This window comes from Vicia villosa, unplaced genomic scaffold (assembly GCF_029867415.1).
Source record: "Vicia villosa cultivar HV-30 ecotype Madison, WI unplaced genomic scaffold, Vvil1.0 ctg.001198F_1_1, whole genome shotgun sequence".
In the NCBI taxonomy this organism is placed as follows: Eukaryota; Viridiplantae; Streptophyta; class Magnoliopsida; order Fabales; family Fabaceae; genus Vicia; species Vicia villosa.
This window is the reverse complement of record NW_026705531.1, coordinates 76573-95489: the sequence shown is the minus strand read 5'-3', so window position 1 is coordinate 95489 and position 18917 is coordinate 76573. Positions and strand designations below refer to the sequence as shown.

Here is an 18917-nt window from a genome sequence, read left to right as displayed (position 1 = left end):
GCTTTCATAATATTAATCTACCAAAAAAATAAACTTTTTCATACAAATTTGTTCCTCATGCTACTCAAATAACAAAAATAAAATACCATGTGTTTTTTCATATAAGAGTTTTCCGTCAAACTTAGCACTTCGATTATCATGATCCCAATCACTGCATTCATTTTTTTAAGTAAAAAAAGAACATATATAAGATTTGCAAATATCTTTAGAAGCTCGTGCACTTTGAGTAATCAGAAAAAGAAAAAAAAACGTTGAAAGATTAATACAAAAATCAGTACACCAATCACTTAATGTACGTAAAATGTTGAGTTAGAATTATGTTATAATCCTTCCTAACAGTTAGTGATTAGGCGAAACTCGTATCATCTTATCTTTTGTATACAAAATGTTGATGTTATACATATCCCTTTACTATTTGTGTCACAAATACTTCTAATCGAAACTGGGTATTTGGGTCTGATACTATTTACCGATACAAATTCTGATGACTTTTGTAATCTGTATGCAACCATTTGCCTCTGTTTGATAGTAAACGTAGAAAGACATGATGTGTGATTATAATATATTAACCCAATAAATCATGTTGCTTTGATTTTCAAGAAGTTTCAAACATATAAGGACAAGAAAAGTTCATCCTAGACAATAATGTCTTTATAAGAAAAATTAACAAAACTCAAACTGCAAATATATAATAAATAACTTTGATTTGCTCCACCTACAGCTAGCATCACACAACCACGTCCACCACCGTCTCTTCCCCTTCCCCGACCTGCAAATAATTTTAAAAAATACACCAAAATATTACAATAAGAAAACTAATACCTACAACAAGAGAAAACTAGCTAGCTCCTACTAAACCAGATACTGTTTTTTCAGTTTCTGATGAGGCTTAAGCATAAAAGCAACAAGGACACAGTGCGTGTAGGTTTTTTTACCTGATTCAAAACCTGCTCAGGGCTGATCTGATCGCCTCTAGGTTCACCGTGGCCGCTGTTTTTGAGCAGAAGCTGATCTTCTTTGTACAATAGATAGATTTCAAAGAAGATCAAAATAAGGACGATCAGAATAAGTGCTCCAACCACAGCTGCAACAGATATGAGAATAATCATTACCCTTGAGAACCGGGATGCAGCCAGAGGAGAAGCTTGCGGTGGTGGGGGAGGAAGAGGTGGTGGCGGAGGGCTGTAATCCGTAATAACTATCGGATTTGGAGGGGAAGGCGGACCATTCGGTGGCGGAGGGAAAGGTGCAACCTTCTCTGCTCCAACCATTATGCCCAGGAGTGAAAATGCAAGAAGAATGATAGTTGCTACCATGGTTACCTTCATATCACAAAGAAAAAAGTAACTTTTCTGTTGCTCTTCTCAAATTTCTATGCGTGTTCTGAGTAACTTTTGTGTATATATTACTTGGTACGTAATTAAGAAAGAGAGAGACGTGAACCACCATTGATGAGCAAGAAGACAAATATAGAGGGGAGAGAGTAAAAAACGCGGAAATGCTTTTTTGCTCATAGGTAAACAATGAGAGGGGAAAAGAGTTTCATTTGAGAGATAGTATTACTATATTTGATCAATGTGTATGTGCAAATAACTATCAATAAAGTGAAGTCAGACTTAGCAGGTGCAAGAAGCGGATTAAAGTAGCAACCTAGTAAAGATAGGAGAGATAAAAAATTTCAATTTTAACAGTCTATTATTTACTCGTAATATGATTTGGTCTAAAAATAGGTGCCAGCTTCTTTATCCTACTAAAAAAAAGATAGCTAACTTTACTTTAGTAAAAAAATGTCATAATTGGCTTAGAGATTTGTTATTTGACACGCCATTGAAAAGTTAAAATTTTGGTTGTGACAATATAGTCTTCAATAATTACAATTTAATCTATTGTTAATTTGTTTTTTTTTTCTTTTTATTACCGATTTAGTCCTGTTCCGATATGAATTCTGACATACAGTCGCCTCCCATTTGTATTTTTAATAAAAGAGATATGCACAGTCGAATTGTTTTCATTACACAAACTAAATGAAGACTTAAATGACATTTGTAAAAAATAATTAAAAAAACGGTAGAAGAATAAAAGAAGGGCGATTATGTTATAGTTGTTGTAGTTTAGTAAATAAATATTATTCTAAAATTAAATTATACGGACAATATATTTATATGAGTTTATTTATTTTTTAAAATTTTTTCTATTTCTTAAATTTTTTATTGGCAAAACATATTGCTATGATCAAGTATTTTTGGATATCTACTAATTCATCGGAGGATACTGCTTAACAACAGATTAGTCTAAATTAATATTTTTGGGGCAAAAAATGTTCTGGATTTCACTAAAATACCCTTTTGTTATCTTAGTCTAAATTAATATTTTTGGGGCAAAAAATGTCTTTTCTAATTTATTCTAAACAAATGATATTAGCTGTATGTCATTATCTCAATTTCAAATATTAATTTCTTCTTTCTCTCTTTTGTCCTTACTCCCATTCTCTCTCTTCATTTCTCTCTTTCTCTTTCACGAACTATTTCATTCTTCTTCTTCTACTTCTTTTTCCTTCTTCTTCCACGAAAACTAACAGAGTGAAATTGAAGTTGGGAAGGAAACCCTAACCCTCAATATATCAAATCTCTAAACTCTTTTTCCACTTCAAGATGGCAAACCCCTAACCCTAACGATTGTTTTTTTATAAACATGTAAGTATTTTTAACAAATTTTTGGCACTGACATTATTAGGTTTTCATTTTTTTCGGTGGAGGGAATGAAAAAAGTGTTGGTTTTGATGATTTGTTAGGTAATATTGGTGGATTGCATGCGACGGGGAGTAGAAGTTCGATGAATAAATCACCTGATTTTGATGATTTTATGGCTGAGTTTGGTGGTGGTAGCATGGTTTTCAATAATGGGTATGGAGTTTTTGTATTCAGTTTCTTATTACTTTTCTTCTTATTATATTGAGATTTGATTATAAAATTTATGATGATTTAAATGATATTAGTTTTTCTGGAATGTATGGTTGAGTAGGTTAAAGGACTAGCATGATATTTGTTTTGTGGATTTAAGGACTAACTCTGAATCATTCATAAATTCCGGAATTAATGTGGAAGTAAATTTACCCGTTTACTCAAATAAACTACTTTTAAGTTCTAATCCCGTTTTTATTTTTGCAATGGCACAAGAACTCTATGCCTGTAGGAAAATTCTTCATGTTTCCAGCCATGCTTAATTTGAATACCCAATCTCTTTGTCCTGTGTCTTCTTTTTGAGTGATATTCTTATGATTATTGAAAAATGGTTATTGAAAAATGAAACCTTTTTAATATCTAAGAAATTCTTACATTTGTAGTTCAAGTGATTCCAATGTAAATTTAGTCATAAAAGCGTGTCTTTGTGTCTTTGGATGACTGGTTTTATCATTAGTTTCAATTGGAATTCTTCAATCTTGTAATTTAAGTTGATATTTTCTTTACTGAATTTTGGTATTTATAATGTGATAAACAGGTTAATGCTTATTATGAATTTGGACCATTGAAGTCCAGTAAGTTAGTTTTATAACTGTTTCATGTATTCCATGTGAGGTAATAGTTAACACTTTTCCATGCAAAATAATGTCATGTTCTGTAGACTTCTTCAATCTTCACTTTACTCTACAAACAACAACCAAGTATTTTTCAGCCCTTACAACATGTTCTGTGATGAAAGAAATAGGAATATACTACTGCTATCAATAAACTACTGTGACTAATTCTCTGCTTGGTAGCTACATGGCTGCTACATATATCAATTCATTGCTGCTATCTATTTTTTAAGTTGTTATGCAATTATGGTATGGAGAAAGTGTTAAGGGTTACTTATTTTAGTAGTAAAGGCTCCTTTTTGTTTTCTTCCTTTTCTTTTTTGGCTTTATTTCTAAATTTTTTAAATTTAAATGATGATAACTATAACTACTTGTAAAATTTTGAATATTAATATTGCTTTCACAAATCATTTTTCCTCCAAATTTTGTTTCTGTATTAGCTGATGAATTATTGGCTGATACGGTTTTAGGTTGTCGACAACGTTATGGATATGGCTTGATGGATACAAGTCGGTTTGGCACATGGTACTGAGGCATGTTGCTTGGCTTTTATTTATCTGAAAGTTGAGATCTGAACATGTTTGTTTTAGTTGTACATATAACAGTTTTTTTTGTAGGTTGTGGCACTGGAAAACAGGATGATGAAGATTGAAGACTTTAGGTGTATAGAATACTATGTTATTTTAGCTTTTAACATTTTATGAATTTGTATAATCTATATCATTGCTTGTGTACTTTATACCAAAGCACATAGTCAGAAATGTTCGCTCTATTTGATCACTATAGCTGTATTGTATCAGAAATTTCCGGAGTCAATCATATCTGTTCGTGGACTGCTAAGAGCCTACCATCTGCAGCTTCACTTGCTACCATAGCTTGGAATTTTACACTTCTTGTCATGGGGTAACCTACACTCTCTGATCTATTTTCTTCACTTTATGCACTATGATTATACTGATCTAACATGAGTTCAGTTTTCTGCAGCTTTGCGTGGAAAGAGAATGAGCTTCAAATTAGAAACGCACGTCTGGTAAGCCAAGAAAACAAAATCATTTGACAACTCCCTTAATACATTTTAGTTATAGACAATGGTTGAACTTTAGAATATTGAGGTTAAAAGTAAGTCATATGTGTTTTCTTAATAATACAATTTTTTCCTCAACATAATTGAAGTCATTATTTGATAATGTTTAGTTCTTTATTGATTTTAATTATAAGAAAATTATACTCACTGTTATGTTTCTTTTTGTAGTTCAAAATGAATACTTTAGCCTCATTTCAAAATAAACCTTCTTAATGCAGGTTTTACTATCTAGAATAAGCTTCTTCAAGGCAAAAGGTCTTTCAAGTTCATATGGTTATGGCCTTCAAAAATACCGGAAATCTGTTGAGGCTGTTATGAGAAAAAATAATAACGGAAACGGAACTCTGACCAAATTCTCTTAACTTAATTTTCATTTTCCTATGCAGCTGTAAATGGTAGAGGGTTCATCGCACGCGACATTTCATTTCGAAACACTGCAGGTCCAAAGAAGCACCAATCAGTGGCATTAAGATCAGACTCTGACGTCTCTGTGTTTTACAGATGTGGGATATTTGGGCCCAATTGACTTTGCAGTTGGCAGCATATATATTGAATCATTCATTCTTTGATGCTTGGTTGTTGAAATGAAAACATTTTGGTTAAGGTTCTTTGCTATGGTCTTGCAGTGGAGAAGAAGAAACAACAAATCTGGTGCTTGGCAAGTTTAACTCGGGTCACTCTTTTACGTCTCTCAATAAGTATGATATGATTCATTTATTTAATTTTATATTTTTACTTTCCATCCGGATCATTTTCCGTTATGATATTTACAAGGGCTTAATGGTTTGCTTGGATTGATTTATTTGAGCTTATCTACTTTAATAAGAACTTGTGAGACTGTTTTAGAGAACTTATGAAAATAACTTATCACATATTGATAAGCTGTTTTTAGCTTACTTTCATAAGCCCTCCAAAATAACTTATATGAAAACAACTTAAATTTATTTTATCTTTGTTATAGAAATAACATATCCATAAGCGGTTGTCATGATAAGCCCATATGCTATAAGCTGAAAATCGAGTGGTTTATCCCATCATAGCCCAAGTTCAAGCATATGCATGGCATAAATTTATTCTCACACATTAAATCACAAAAGCAACAGGGTGCGCAGAGCCACTGTTGATTTCATTCAAACCCTGCTATGTATGATTATAAAAACACTATCTGAAATGTAGCTTACATAGATTTCTATGTCTTTTATGAAGCATGCTTTATAAGTTTGACGTTGAAGTAAGCTGTACTTACGGATGCCTACTGCAATAAAAACCATCTCTCATAATTTGCGCATGTAGCCAAGTTTCATTAACAGATTTTTTGGTAAAGAAATAATTTGAGAGGTTCATGTTAGAGTTGATTTAGTTGTGTATAAATAACCAGGGGCTCACTAGCTGCGACGTATTGTATTCAAACCATAATTGAGAGATCTAATATGTAGCCTAACACAATTTCACACTGTTATTCTGTTTCTATGTAAAGCCACTGCGTATTTGAACGAGTTTATGATGATACATATTCATTCAAGTTGTTTTGTCTCCATGAGATCCGTAACCATAATACGATTCACTAAATTTGATTCTCAATTACTTGTGGCTTCTAAGACTTTTCTATATTAACTTTATTAATATAGAAATGAATTGATTATTTACAATGGCTATAATTCTAGAATTTATAGAAGAGAGTGATAAAAATGAGAAGATCATCCCTTACTTTCAAACTATAATATTTATTGGAAAAAGTCGTGGACTTAGCAAAAGACTAAAATAATTATGCATGATACAGGCCATAAGATTATTTATGAGTTCCAACTTGATTGTGCAAGGACTAAAGGTGAAGAACAGTCCTCAGTTCCGTATCAGATGAAGGCTGCAATAATGTCCATATAGATTCATTTTACATTACAGCTTCAAAACTAAGTCCCAACACTGATGGAATTCACTTAGAAAATGTCAATGTTGTGCAAATATATAATTCTGTGATTTATAATGGTTAGTTGTTATAAGTAGCTAAGCAGAGCTATTGTAATACTTCAATTATCAGTTTTCAGATTCTACGATACATGTAAGTTCAGATTCAGTTAGTTTTCTTTGATCTTAATGTACTCTATCAACTAATTGAATACATATTAGACCATCCTGGATAACTCACAAGGTACCCAATCTTTTAGTACAAGCGATATTTCCCAAAATTAATAAACCATTAGAAAAATCAAACAACTTGAAAACAAGTTACTGTAAACGTAATTTTGTGAGGGTTTTCCTCGTGGAACAACACCTCATTGCAATTAGGTTAACTAACAATTCAGTTACATATTCAAAATTATAAAACCAAGATTTAAAATTAAGGAGAGGTAATGAAACAAGACAAGCTTTTTTTTCTCAATTACATTCATCTAAAGTGTGCAACAGAAACCAACAATTGGTATAACCTAGAAAGTCATGCAGCATTTCTTATTACTAAAAGATTTTTTATGAGTTCCAACAATTCTTATTACTAAAAGACTATAATAATTATTTATTTAATACAACATTTAATGGTTTTTATTTTTAATTATTTGATTAATTTCATTGCATAAATTCCATTTAATATGAATAAATTCATAAATTCACCTTGCTTGAAGCTTTGGTATCTAATTATGAAAAGTATAATTAATTTTGATATTTTGAGTGAAAATAATAAATTTTACTTTTTTATTGTAAAAATTATAAAAAAATGGGAAAAACGAAATTATTGATTCAAATATTGAAATATGAAATTTATTAATTTTTTTTAAATATGTCAACAAATGCGCGTACGACACCAGTACTCGTGCGAATGCACATATATTTTTGTTTTATTATTTCCTTAGTAGTTGTTCGAAATTCAACTTTGTTTTAAAAAAAACCTTTTTTGATGTCACAATTTATTTTTACGTTTTGACTCTTTTAATTTCTTTTTCTAATCCTACATTTTAGTTGTTAAACAATTACTTACAATTTTATTTTGAAAAACCGCTTATAATTTACTTTAAATACAAATATTTCTGTACTTCAAATATTTATTTTATTCTTATTGATGTATTTTTTATAAACAACAATTACTATATGTTAAAACAATGCGCGTGTCCGATCAGAACCCGTGCGTATGCACGGGTTTGTTACTAGTTTTTAATAAAAGAGATATGCACAGTCGAATTGTTTTCATTACACAAACTAAATGAAGACTTAAATGACATTTGTAAAAAATAATTAAAAAAACGGTAGAAGAATAAAAGAAGGGCGATTATGTTATAGTTGTTGTAGTTTAGTAAATAAATATTATTCTAAAATTAAATTATACGGACAATATATTTATATGAGTTTATTTATTTTTTAAAATTTTTTCTATTTCTTAAATTTTTTATTGGCAAAACATATTGCTATGATCAAGTATTTTTGGATATCTACTAATTCATCGGAGGATACTGCTTAACAACAGATTTTCTTCTTCTTCATTTTCTGAGATTCTTCTTGTAGGCATGTGATGTGTATTTCAACATTTGATTCATCATACACTTCGTGTAAGTTGCCTCTGTGTAACTTCTGACGTATGACTTCAACATTTCTTCTTTTTTATGCTTTCATGCTCAGTTTCTCACTACAGATTTTCTCCTAAGATATTTATTGTTCTTCACTCTGTAGATGTATTCTGGATAAATACTTTAATGCTCACTCTGGATGCATACTCAGATGCATACATGGGCGCATGGCTTCATATTTCTTCAATCAAGCTTTTCATGCCCAGTTACTTTCTACTGATTTTCTCTCATGTATATTTCTTTTGGTTGCATACTGTAGATGGATTCCTCAGATCCCCCATGGACTCACACTTACTATGCTCCTCAGTTACACATATTTAAGTTTAAAGTTTGTTCTATCTATAGCTTGATGTGTTACCGTTAGAATATAACCGTTGCAATCTAGTTGAAGATGGCTTTGAATGCTTTGCTTTGATTGGCTACATGTGTTCACGACATAACCTTATCCTTAGCATGATGACTACAGTTGATGGAGTTCTTCTTTGGTTAAGCTTGTCTTTCCAACGCGCTGCATGTGACTTGCTTCTTCAATCAACCTTGAGAGTTGTTCCATTTAATGTTGCAACCGTTTTGCTTATGATGATGTTTCTAACGGCTTCTCATTTGATTCTAAGCTTTGTATTTTATTTAATTTGTATGCTGAGTTGTAGATTCTTCATTGGTTCATGAGTGACTTTTTTGTTGTTTGCATTTTGTATGTCACTGCATTGCTCTATCAGAACTTCTGATCTTTTGTTCATGTGATCGCCTTATTGTAACGGATCTTAATGTATATTGATATTTCTTTTTCAATTCTTTTGATTCTTCTAATGTACTTTCGGATTCTTTGCTTGTTGTATGTGAGCTTTGATATTGTTGTTTAACTTTTTGAAGATTGTCTCGTTGAATTCTAGCTTCTTGTGATACTGTTGTTGTTGCATATTCTTCTGAATGGTCTTGTTCTTCATTGTTGCTTCTTTACTTCTGATTTGCTGTCTGGGCTTGTTTGACGTATTCATAATCAGAACATCTGATGAATGATGTTTAGTTTCATCAATCTTCTGGATGTTTGATTTCATATCTGAGCCAGTTTCTGATGTATTTGTTGTACTCTTTTTCTGATGAATCTTGTATAAGACTTATAGCATAGTATATGCACACTAAATGAAACTATTAGTAATAAAATTGTTTCTCACAAAATATATGTTTGTTATCATCAAAATCAGATTCTGAACATAGATTCTCCATCTTGTTCTAACACTCCCCATTTCGAACTCTTGGAAGTTGCATCTAATAGCATATTTCAATTACAATACCCAAAGGGTTAGTCAACACTCATAAATCCATTACAAATGGTTAATGGAGTGTGTTGCAATTGGTTAGTAGATTTTGTTAAATTATTAACGGTCATGAACGTAATTAAGTTTACACCCTCATGATTGAGGATAAAAGGGGGCGAGGAATCTGATATAAAGTAGTACAGGCCCACGCGTGAAAACCTTGAGGAATCCAAAAATTGTGGTTACTTATTTCTTCTCCCATAAACGCGGATTCTCACTATTTCCCTAAGCATTTGCGGTTCTTCTTGACCAACATCTAGAGAACTAACCAGTTGATTTTTTTTGCAAGAACATTGGCGCCCACCACGGGACTCCGGTAAAACTGACTCGGGCCTCAAGACCAATTCCTATCATCGTCTTTTTTTCATTTCAGAATCCTGACTTCCATTGATGGGTGAATGGACTTTCATTGCAGTACTTTGTGGATGTCTTCCTATAGATGTCAGACTGTTAGACGAAGAGTATAAAACATGAAACATTCTTCGCATAGACTGCAAATCCCTCCAACTTCAAAAGATATAAATACCACAAATACATCTTCGAATTGAATCTCACACCTCTCTAGTCACGATATGAAGAATCCTTCTCTGATCATGGTGAATCTTCCACAAGCATCCCTATCACATCGGATTTACGTCACTCAAATTAGAATAACAAATCATCCCCGAAGAATAGAAATGTTAAAGGATTGAAGATCAAGGTTTTCTCAAGAAAAAGTGGCAAGATTCACCGGTATCTCATCGGTCGACGCACTAATATTCAGTAAAAGTTTATTTACAGCCGCGAGAGGTTTGGTACGGTCCTAACAGGTGAAAATCTCGTTAACCTTTTCTACATTCATGTTAAGACTAGGGAAATGACCTAAAAAAAACATGCGTGTATCATAAATGGTCAAACGGTTTAATACATGAGATTCTCAAATTAGGGCTTTTTTCTCAAGAGGAGAGGTTCAGGAACATACGGTTGATATAGCGAAAATGGACGTTTTAATGGAAACAACAAGAGGAATCTTTTGTTCTGAAGTTGATTTAGACGCCATTTAAGTTTAAATGATTAAAGATTATCAAAAAATTGAAGTTTTGCAGAAAAAAGCTTGAAGTTTTCTGAGTTTTTCCAGTGAAGAAGGAGAAGAAAATAGGAGAAATGAAAAGAAATGAAGAAGAGAGCTATTTATAGCTTTAGAAAAAAACTTTTTTGTTTTATTTTTTCTTCAAGAAAATCAGAAAACATTTTGACAAGTGTCTCACGATTCACGAAGAGTGAAAAAAAGGAAGTTGAGATTGTGTGTGGCCCGTGATCTTTTAGGAAATCGGAACCATTATGGTTTTCTCTAAATTCGCACGTCTCGAAAAGAAGTTTTAATAAGTAGCCATGATGGTGGTGACGTCAGTGGACAAATTTAAATAGTGATGAAACTACAAAAACGCCATTTGTTTCTCAAATGAATCAAAAGCTACATTTTAGGGGAAATTCGTGAACCAAGAAATTTCACTTTGCTAACTTGATAAAAAGGAGGTGGTTAAACTTGTGCACAAGCATAAAGCAAGATTTTGCACTATTCGACTAGAATCAAGTTTAAGATGAAATGTCAATGTTCGACTTACTGAGGCTTTGGTCTAGTACTTAGCGAAATTTCCAAAAGTTTAGAGATGACTACCTCGACAAGTTGAAGGAGATTCAACTGAGGTAATTTCAAAATCAAACCAAGTAATCCTTTTTTGATCTTATCTAAAAGCGCTAGAGACACGTAGAGATTGATGGGAGGCAAGTGATACATGCAAATGACATATTGAACGGAAGTTAATTGAGCATTGAAGACATTTGTTTTTACAAATGCTATAAATCGGGATTCTAGTATTAAGATTCGATGTTGAAAAATCATCGTAAACTTCAATACACATTCAAAATACTCATACATAAGCGAGTAACGTGTCGCAGAAGGAAATGTAAGAAACTGTCTACCAATTTTACTTGTGCAAATAAATTTTTTCCATTTTTTCTAAGTTTGTTTGTTTCTTTCTATTCAAACTATGAATTCGACTCAGACAAATTGTTGTTTCCTTTAAATTTTTACTTGTATTTTTACATAACCTTTTTTTGGATACAATTGATACTTAATTTATGACAACTTTAGCGCACATATTTTTCTAGAAAAATCACACAATGTAGCATAGAATTTATTAGTTTGGTCCTTCAAACAATAAATTTAAAACTAAGTGATTGTTTACCAAAATCACTCGTAAACTCTCACCCCTAAGATAAGGTCACCCTTAAAAATGGGGGAGTTTAAACTTATTTCTCTACTTGAATGTTTGTATAATTGTTTATTCTCATGTTTGTTATAAAATTTAAACAAACAAAAAAAATTGTTTTTAAAAATAAAAGTGCCTTAGAATGAAATATGTTCCATAACTTTCATAATTCTCCGGAGAAGAAAATGAAAATGTTCATTCCTATCAAATTTCACATGATTTTAAAAAAAAAAAAATATATATATATATATATATATATATATATATATATATATATATATATATATATATATATATATATATATATATATATATATATATATATATATATATATATATATATATATATATATATATAGGGGATGTATCAAGTAGGAGGAATTTTTAAATGAGAGATAAGAGCATACAATCATAACCATTGGATTAATCAAGAGAGAGAAATTAAATTATTTATTAAAATATTAATATAATTATTATTTCTCTCCCTTGATTAATCAAATGGTTAGCATTGAATGCTCTTATCTCTTATTTAAAAAGTCTCCTACTTGATACATTCCATATATATATATATATATATATATATATATATATATATATATATATATATATATTCTTTTTTAAAGAAACACAATTTAAAAAAAAAAAAATTGAGAAATTAAATCTCATACTTTTATTTCCAGATATTCAGAAAACCTACTTATAATTCAAAGAAAAAAAAGACTAAATTTGTAGGAGAAAAAAGGACGAGGATTAGAAGAAAAAGAAGAAACTCGTATTATTTACTTTTTCATATTTTTCTTCTATGTTCTTAGATTTCAATTGTAACTGCTCTTTAATCATTTGATGTACATAATATGCTGAGTTCGAATTGTGTTATATACCTAACTAGTGATTATATGAAACTCATGTTATTTGATCTTTTGCATATAATAGGTTGATCCTATGAGTATCCATTTGCCTTTGATAGAAAAAGTCGATAGACATGATGTGTGATTCATAATAACCAAAATATGTAAGTCAAAGAAATCATCTCTTGCTTTGAGATATTTTCAGGAAGTTCTAGATTATCTTATGAATCTTTGATGTCCATCTAAGGACAAAACAAGTTCCTCCTAAGCAATAATTAATGCCTATATAAGAAAAATTAACAAAACCAAAACCGCAAACAGAGTAGGATTCAAATATAGAATCAATAACATCAATACAATCTCTTCTAACTAATCAGTTGTTCCATCTCCAGCATCACAACCACGTGCACGGCCTCTTCCCCTTTCCTGACCTGCATATAATTAAAAAAGATAGTACACCTTAAACTTAAATTTTAGTTGAAAACAGGTTTTGCAGCTTCTGTAAGGTAACTAAAACAAAAGCAGCTAATGCAAGGGAAAAATCAGCACTAACACAACCATCAAATGTCATGTAAAACATATAATTTAAAAATAACTTTACATACCCTCATCAGATAAAATCAGTGAGCCTTCGATATTTGCAGAAGCGGAAGAAGTGGAAACTGTTGCATTTGGTGGAGCAAGTTCTACTATCATGTCTGAATTATCTTCCGCAGCTGAACCATGAACTGCATCATCACGACCACTTCCAAGACCTCTTGCCCTTTCCTGACCTACAAATAATTAAAAAAAATAATACACTTTAAACCTAAATTTTAGTTGAAAATAGAACACTAAACATGAAATATCAGTGAATAAAACACAGAAATATCGAATATTGTACTGATTAAAAAAAAAAATCAAGAAATATAACTTTACATACCCTCATCAGATAAAATCAGTGAGTCTTCGATAATTGCAGAAGCGGAAGAAGAGGAAACCGTTGCATTTTGTGGAGCAAGTTCCACTATCATGTCTGAATTATCTTCCGCAGTTGATTCATGAGCCGCAGCATCACGACCACGTCCAAGGCCTCTTCCCCTTTCCGGACCTACAAATAATTAAAAAAATAATAATAATACACCTTAAACTTAAATTTTAGTTGAAAATACAAAACTAAATATTATTTCAACGATAAACAAGTAGCAGTAGAGCTTGCAAATTTTACAATTGGACAACAAGAGAAACTTGGTTATTGTAAATATGGGACTTCTAGTGCTTATTTTACAAAAGTGTCTCATATAAAACCATAACCTTCTGCAATTAAGGACAAGACAAGTTACTCCTAGGCTTTCAACAGAGATTAAGATTATGTATTGTGCACTTAACTAATGGATTGTTCATTTTGATATGTTGTCTCCCACTAAAACCTGTGATTTGTGAGAATGCATTTTTGTTTCCAGGTCTATTACTCTTTAACAATCTTAGATTCATATGTAGTAGGTTTTCATATTTTCTTTTATCTTTCATTGATATCATGTAAATTTAAGTAACGCATCATCTGAAGCTCAATGCATGAAGTTTTAACACCCATAAGTAATGAAAAACACTCATTTCTTTAGTTGTTGAATATTGATCTACAACATCATGCCTCTACACTAGTTTTTCTTGATATGAGAATTTTTGTTAACATAGGAAATTAGTTAAGGATTCTATTCTGACATAAACAAGTTTAAATGCAAAGGTTGTTGGGAGAGAAGTGGATCTGATGAGCAATTTTAGCAGCAAGACATTACAATCAAACAATTTTAAGTGTTTCACATTCAATGAAGTAATAACTGCTACAAGGAACATTCATCTAAGTGGATGAAACTCGATTTGGGATCGATGAACACACAAACTCCTATTAAACCAGGCACTGGTTTTGCAGTTTCAGTGATGAGACTTAAGAATAAAAGCAACCACGGAGACAGTAACTGGTTGGTGAGTGTCATTTAGGCTAAATAACTGAGAATACCTATAATGTTATAATGCATAATTGAATTTAGTACCAGTGATAGTGTTATAGACTGAATTTGCTTAAATAAAGCATACATCAGGATTAGTAGATTGCAATATTCATCACATTGATAAACTTACCAAGTTTTACATTTTAAAGTAGATTGCTACCTCTTGTAAATTAAGCTATTATCAAAACATGCATGGCTTCTTCGGAACCTCACAAGAGCATAGGGAGCAGGGAATAGAGGAAGCTTTCAACAAGCGAGCTTATGGCTAGCGTAAAAGTGGTAGCAGACACCGCACAGTCAGGTTTCGTAAAAGTATCCAATGGTAAGGCGGTAGACAAAGGGTCAAGACAATAGGTGGATAAGGCAATTTACTATCTATTAGTTTAGTTATTATCATTTCCTGTTTCCTACGACCAGTGTATGCAAAAACGAGAGTCGAGACGTAAAAACGTTCGATTTTACGTTTCATTCACATGCATCCGTGCTGCGAGTCTGTTGGAAACGGAAGAGTGAAACTCGGTAGAAACGTACGATTTGTTCCAGCGAAAACGTTGGAAAATTTGAAATCCAGCCGCCCCAATTTTTTGGGTTTTAAAAAAAAACCTTTTTTTTAGCTGGATATGGATCCGGGTCGGGTTGTATTAAAAAAATAATAAAAATCACAACTTTGGAAACGTGTTGGACAGGATGATAACCGCTTGCAATTCTAAAAAGTAACCGTTTGCCTCCATTAATTAATACTATTGATACTATTGATGTTAGTATCAATATATAATCAATATAATAATTATCTCATACCTAAAATGAAAACTATTTGCCATAATTAGTGACCTAAACCTAGCCTATAATAATTATTATTATTCTCTATCCTTATCTATTTCCTTTGCACGCCTCTGATTATCATCAAACCTAGCCTATAACAAAAACTTAGCCTCAACAATATATACAATTTCTTATTCTCCTCTTCTTCTACTCTATTTTATAGTTCCTCTTTATTTCAACTCCTATTCTCATCTTCTACTTTTGTTTTATCGTTCCTCTTTATTTCAACTCTAAATAATATATTCACCTTCATATTCTTCCTATTCATCTACTTCTGTTTTATCATTCTTATGTTTTTCATTTTTTTCTCAAATTCGCAAGAGGTATTGGTCATATACATGAAGACATCATACTTAATAATGTTTTAGTTATGAATTTATGAATATAGATGGTGAACTTATAAATTTTTTATTATGATTTAGAACTTATTTTCTTTATGTATGATTATTTTTGACATAATTATAAAACTATGCATATATTAATATACTTTTTATCAGTAGTAGAAACTTACGTTCCGTGCTACGTTTCTCGAGTTACGTTTTTTCAATCCTATACCGTTTCCGTGTAAACTCTAGAGTTTTTAAACACTGCCTACGACTCCTGCTATTTTGCAGTTTGAACATCATTTCAATTAAAAATTTAGTTATGCATGGAGGAGTATAATGAGTATGAGGAAGGTTATCGTCCAAAGATGTTCGAATTGTTAGAAAGAAAAACGTCATGTTCTGAATGAGATTGTTGATAAGAATTTTTTGCAAGCTACTAAGGTTGCTGGCTGATGTTAGTGTAACTGTCAAAAATATCAACGGAATTGTATTTGCTACCAACAATGTAATTTATATTGCAGCAGGCTACATTGAGAGGTAGTGTTGAAATATCGTAAAAGAGATTACTAGATCAATATACCATGAACTGGCTCATATATTGCAATGTAATGGAAACGGTGAGGCTCCTTCAGGACTCACAGAAGGCATAGCAGAACAAATTGTGCTAAACTAAAGAGAGAGAATATCAGAACAAATCAAGAAGATAAAAAACTTCACATACCTTCATCCGAAATTACCAACCGAGAGAACACTCTTGTCAAAGAAAAATCTGTTGTTGCGTCTTGTGTAGCAAGTTCCACTATCATGTCTGAATTATCTTCAGCAACCGAACCATGAAGAGCAGCTCCTTGGAATTGAAGAGAACACTCCAAATTCCATAAAACATCTCTCATTGATGGTCTATTAACACCGCGGTCAGCAACACAACTTTCGGCTGTTTCCATAAACCTCTTCAGAGAATCAGGGTTGATATCACCAATAATCAAATTTGGATCAATTATCTGATCCAACTGTCCCTTCTGAATATAATTAATCGCCCAATCTTTCAAATTGATCGCATTACTAGGAAGTGACGGATCAATCACAGGCCTTGCACAGAGTATTTCAAATAAGACTATTCCAAATGAATAAACATCCGATTTTTCAGTAAGCTGTTGTCTCATAAAATACTCGGGATCGAGGTATCCAAACGTTCCCTTGACACCAGTGCTGACATGCGTCTCATGGACATTGGGACCCGTTCTCGAGATTCCAAAATCTCCCACTTTGGCATTGAGATTTCCATCCAATAAAATGTTCACTGACTTCACATCCCGATGAATGACCGGTGTAGGATAGGCAGTATGGAGATAGTGGAGTCCTCTTGCAGCTCCAATGCAAATATTCATTCTTTCATTCCACGATAAACTTCGAAGAGCCGAACCATACAAATGACTCTTCAAGGTTCCATTTTCAACGAACTCGTAGATCAAAATCAACTCGTGATTTTGGTCGCAGTAACCAATCAAAGAAACTAAATTCCCATGGCGGAATTTAAAAAGAGATTTTTGATTTCAGCTTTAAACTCTTCAACACCCTGACTAGAAGTTCGACTCCCTCTCTTGACGGCCACCTTCCTTCCGTCCCTCAACTCTCCCCTATATACTTTGCCGAAACCTCCTACACCAATCACCAGAGCTTCATCGAAATTGTTTGTGCTTTCTTCCACTTCAGAGAGAGTGAGGATGTACTGATACTCTCCACTTGATATTATGGTTGATGTTGTTGGGACGATGTCATTTGCAGTGTTTGGAGTGTTTTCCGGGAACTCCTTCTGTTTATTTGCCAACTTTCTTCTCTTATAATGTAGTATCAAAATAACTACGAAGACGGCAAGGATCACTACACCAGAAGCAATGACACCGGAGATGAGGGCAATGCTAGTGGAAGCCGCGGGAGAAGGTGGAGAAATGGGAGGTGGTGGTGGTGGTGGTGCTGGAGAGGGTGGGAACAATTTTTGGGGAGCCATGAGAGTAAGTAGAGAGGAAATGGGGAAGAAACGAAGTGTTGCAGGGAGAAATGAGCAAATGTGCAGAAATGACGAAGAAGAGTATGATGAAGAAGGGATGTCATTGTTGATAGCTGAAAATGGCAAGAGAAAGAAAGAAAAGCTATTATGAATATTTTACCTGTTCGAGTAATAATGTTTAAATGAAACTGATCACTGTGTAAACAAGTTGGTGGACTTCTTTTACTCCTCACTTTAACTGCATAGCAGCATAACATATTTTTCTATTATTCTTTTATTAATCTAATTATTCTTTTAATTATAAATTAGGCTTAATACATCATTTAGTTTCTTAGATTAATTTATGTGTTCACTTTGATCTCTTATTTAATAAATATTTTCTTTAAGTTCTTTAAATTGTCATTTCGTAAGTATTTAGATCCGGTTTGTTGAATTTGATTAATTTCCGTTAAGTGTTGAATGCGTGGCACCCCACCTAACCATTGATAAATGACATGAAATTTATTTTATTTCATTTAACATTTTCATTTTAATTATAGAAACAAAAGAAGTTGAAGAGGTTGTCTTTTCATTATCATTTTTATTTTTACTCTGAGAGAGAAAAAGCAACAGTGCAAAGGTGAGGCTAACAAGAAACCTTAAGTCATGACAAATGAAGCTGTTGCACCGTGATTGAAGACGAAATGAGCTGCGTTGGAACTAAAGCTTCTCATTTTCATCTAACTGACATTGAAGCAGAACCCCTAAGGTACGATAACACTACCCTAAAAATGTTAACTTTGTTGTTTAATGTCTTCCTTACTACTTTTTTATTCTGTAGTAGGTTTAAGTCATGGGTAGTAGGAAGTTTGAGTGTATTGTGCACCATGGTGGTGAGTTTTTAAAGGAGTTTGCTAAGTTTACAAAGTTAGGTTATGAAGAGTTAGAGGAAATCTGGGATGTTGATCCTGATTATTGGAGTTACTTTGAAATTTTGGGAAAGTTAAAGGAATTAGGTTATCCAGATGTAGAAAGTCTTTGGTACTATGATGACATGGAGGCTGTTGGAAAATGATAAGGGAATTAGAAGGATGCACACAATAGATGTTATGACTGGGTCATATGCCATTTATATGTTATTCATCCTCTTTCATAACCTGGTA

At 32.3% G+C, this 18917-nt stretch overlaps 1 protein-coding gene, 1 long non-coding RNA gene and 1 pseudogene across 2 annotated transcripts; 1 reads left to right on the top strand and 2 right to left on the bottom strand.

The window, feature by feature from the left end:
• Window positions 1-577: 577 nt before the first annotated feature.
• Window positions 578-1437, bottom strand: LOC131633992 (uncharacterized). Its single transcript, XM_058904661.1, has 2 exons — window positions 936-1437; window positions 578-769 (listed from the first exon to the last, which is right to left on the bottom strand). Exons 1-2 carry the CDS (start codon window positions 1326-1328, stop codon window positions 728-730), a joined length of 435 nt encoding a protein of 144 aa, XP_058760644.1. The 5' UTR covers window positions 1329-1437; the 3' UTR covers window positions 578-727.
• A 1068-nt stretch (window positions 1438-2505) lies between these two features.
• LOC131633985 (uncharacterized) lies at window positions 2506-5427 on the top strand. Its single transcript, XR_009293455.1, has 8 exons — window positions 2506-2693; window positions 2792-2903; window positions 3499-3575; window positions 4045-4099; window positions 4192-4235; window positions 4375-4477; window positions 4549-4604; window positions 4877-5427. It is a non-coding gene; the product is annotated as an uncharacterized LOC131633985 (long non-coding RNA).
• An 8118-nt stretch (window positions 5428-13545) lies between these two features.
• LOC131633988 (receptor-like protein kinase HERK 1) lies at window positions 13546-17846 on the bottom strand (annotated as a pseudogene).
• Window positions 17847-18917: the final 1071 nt, after the last annotated feature.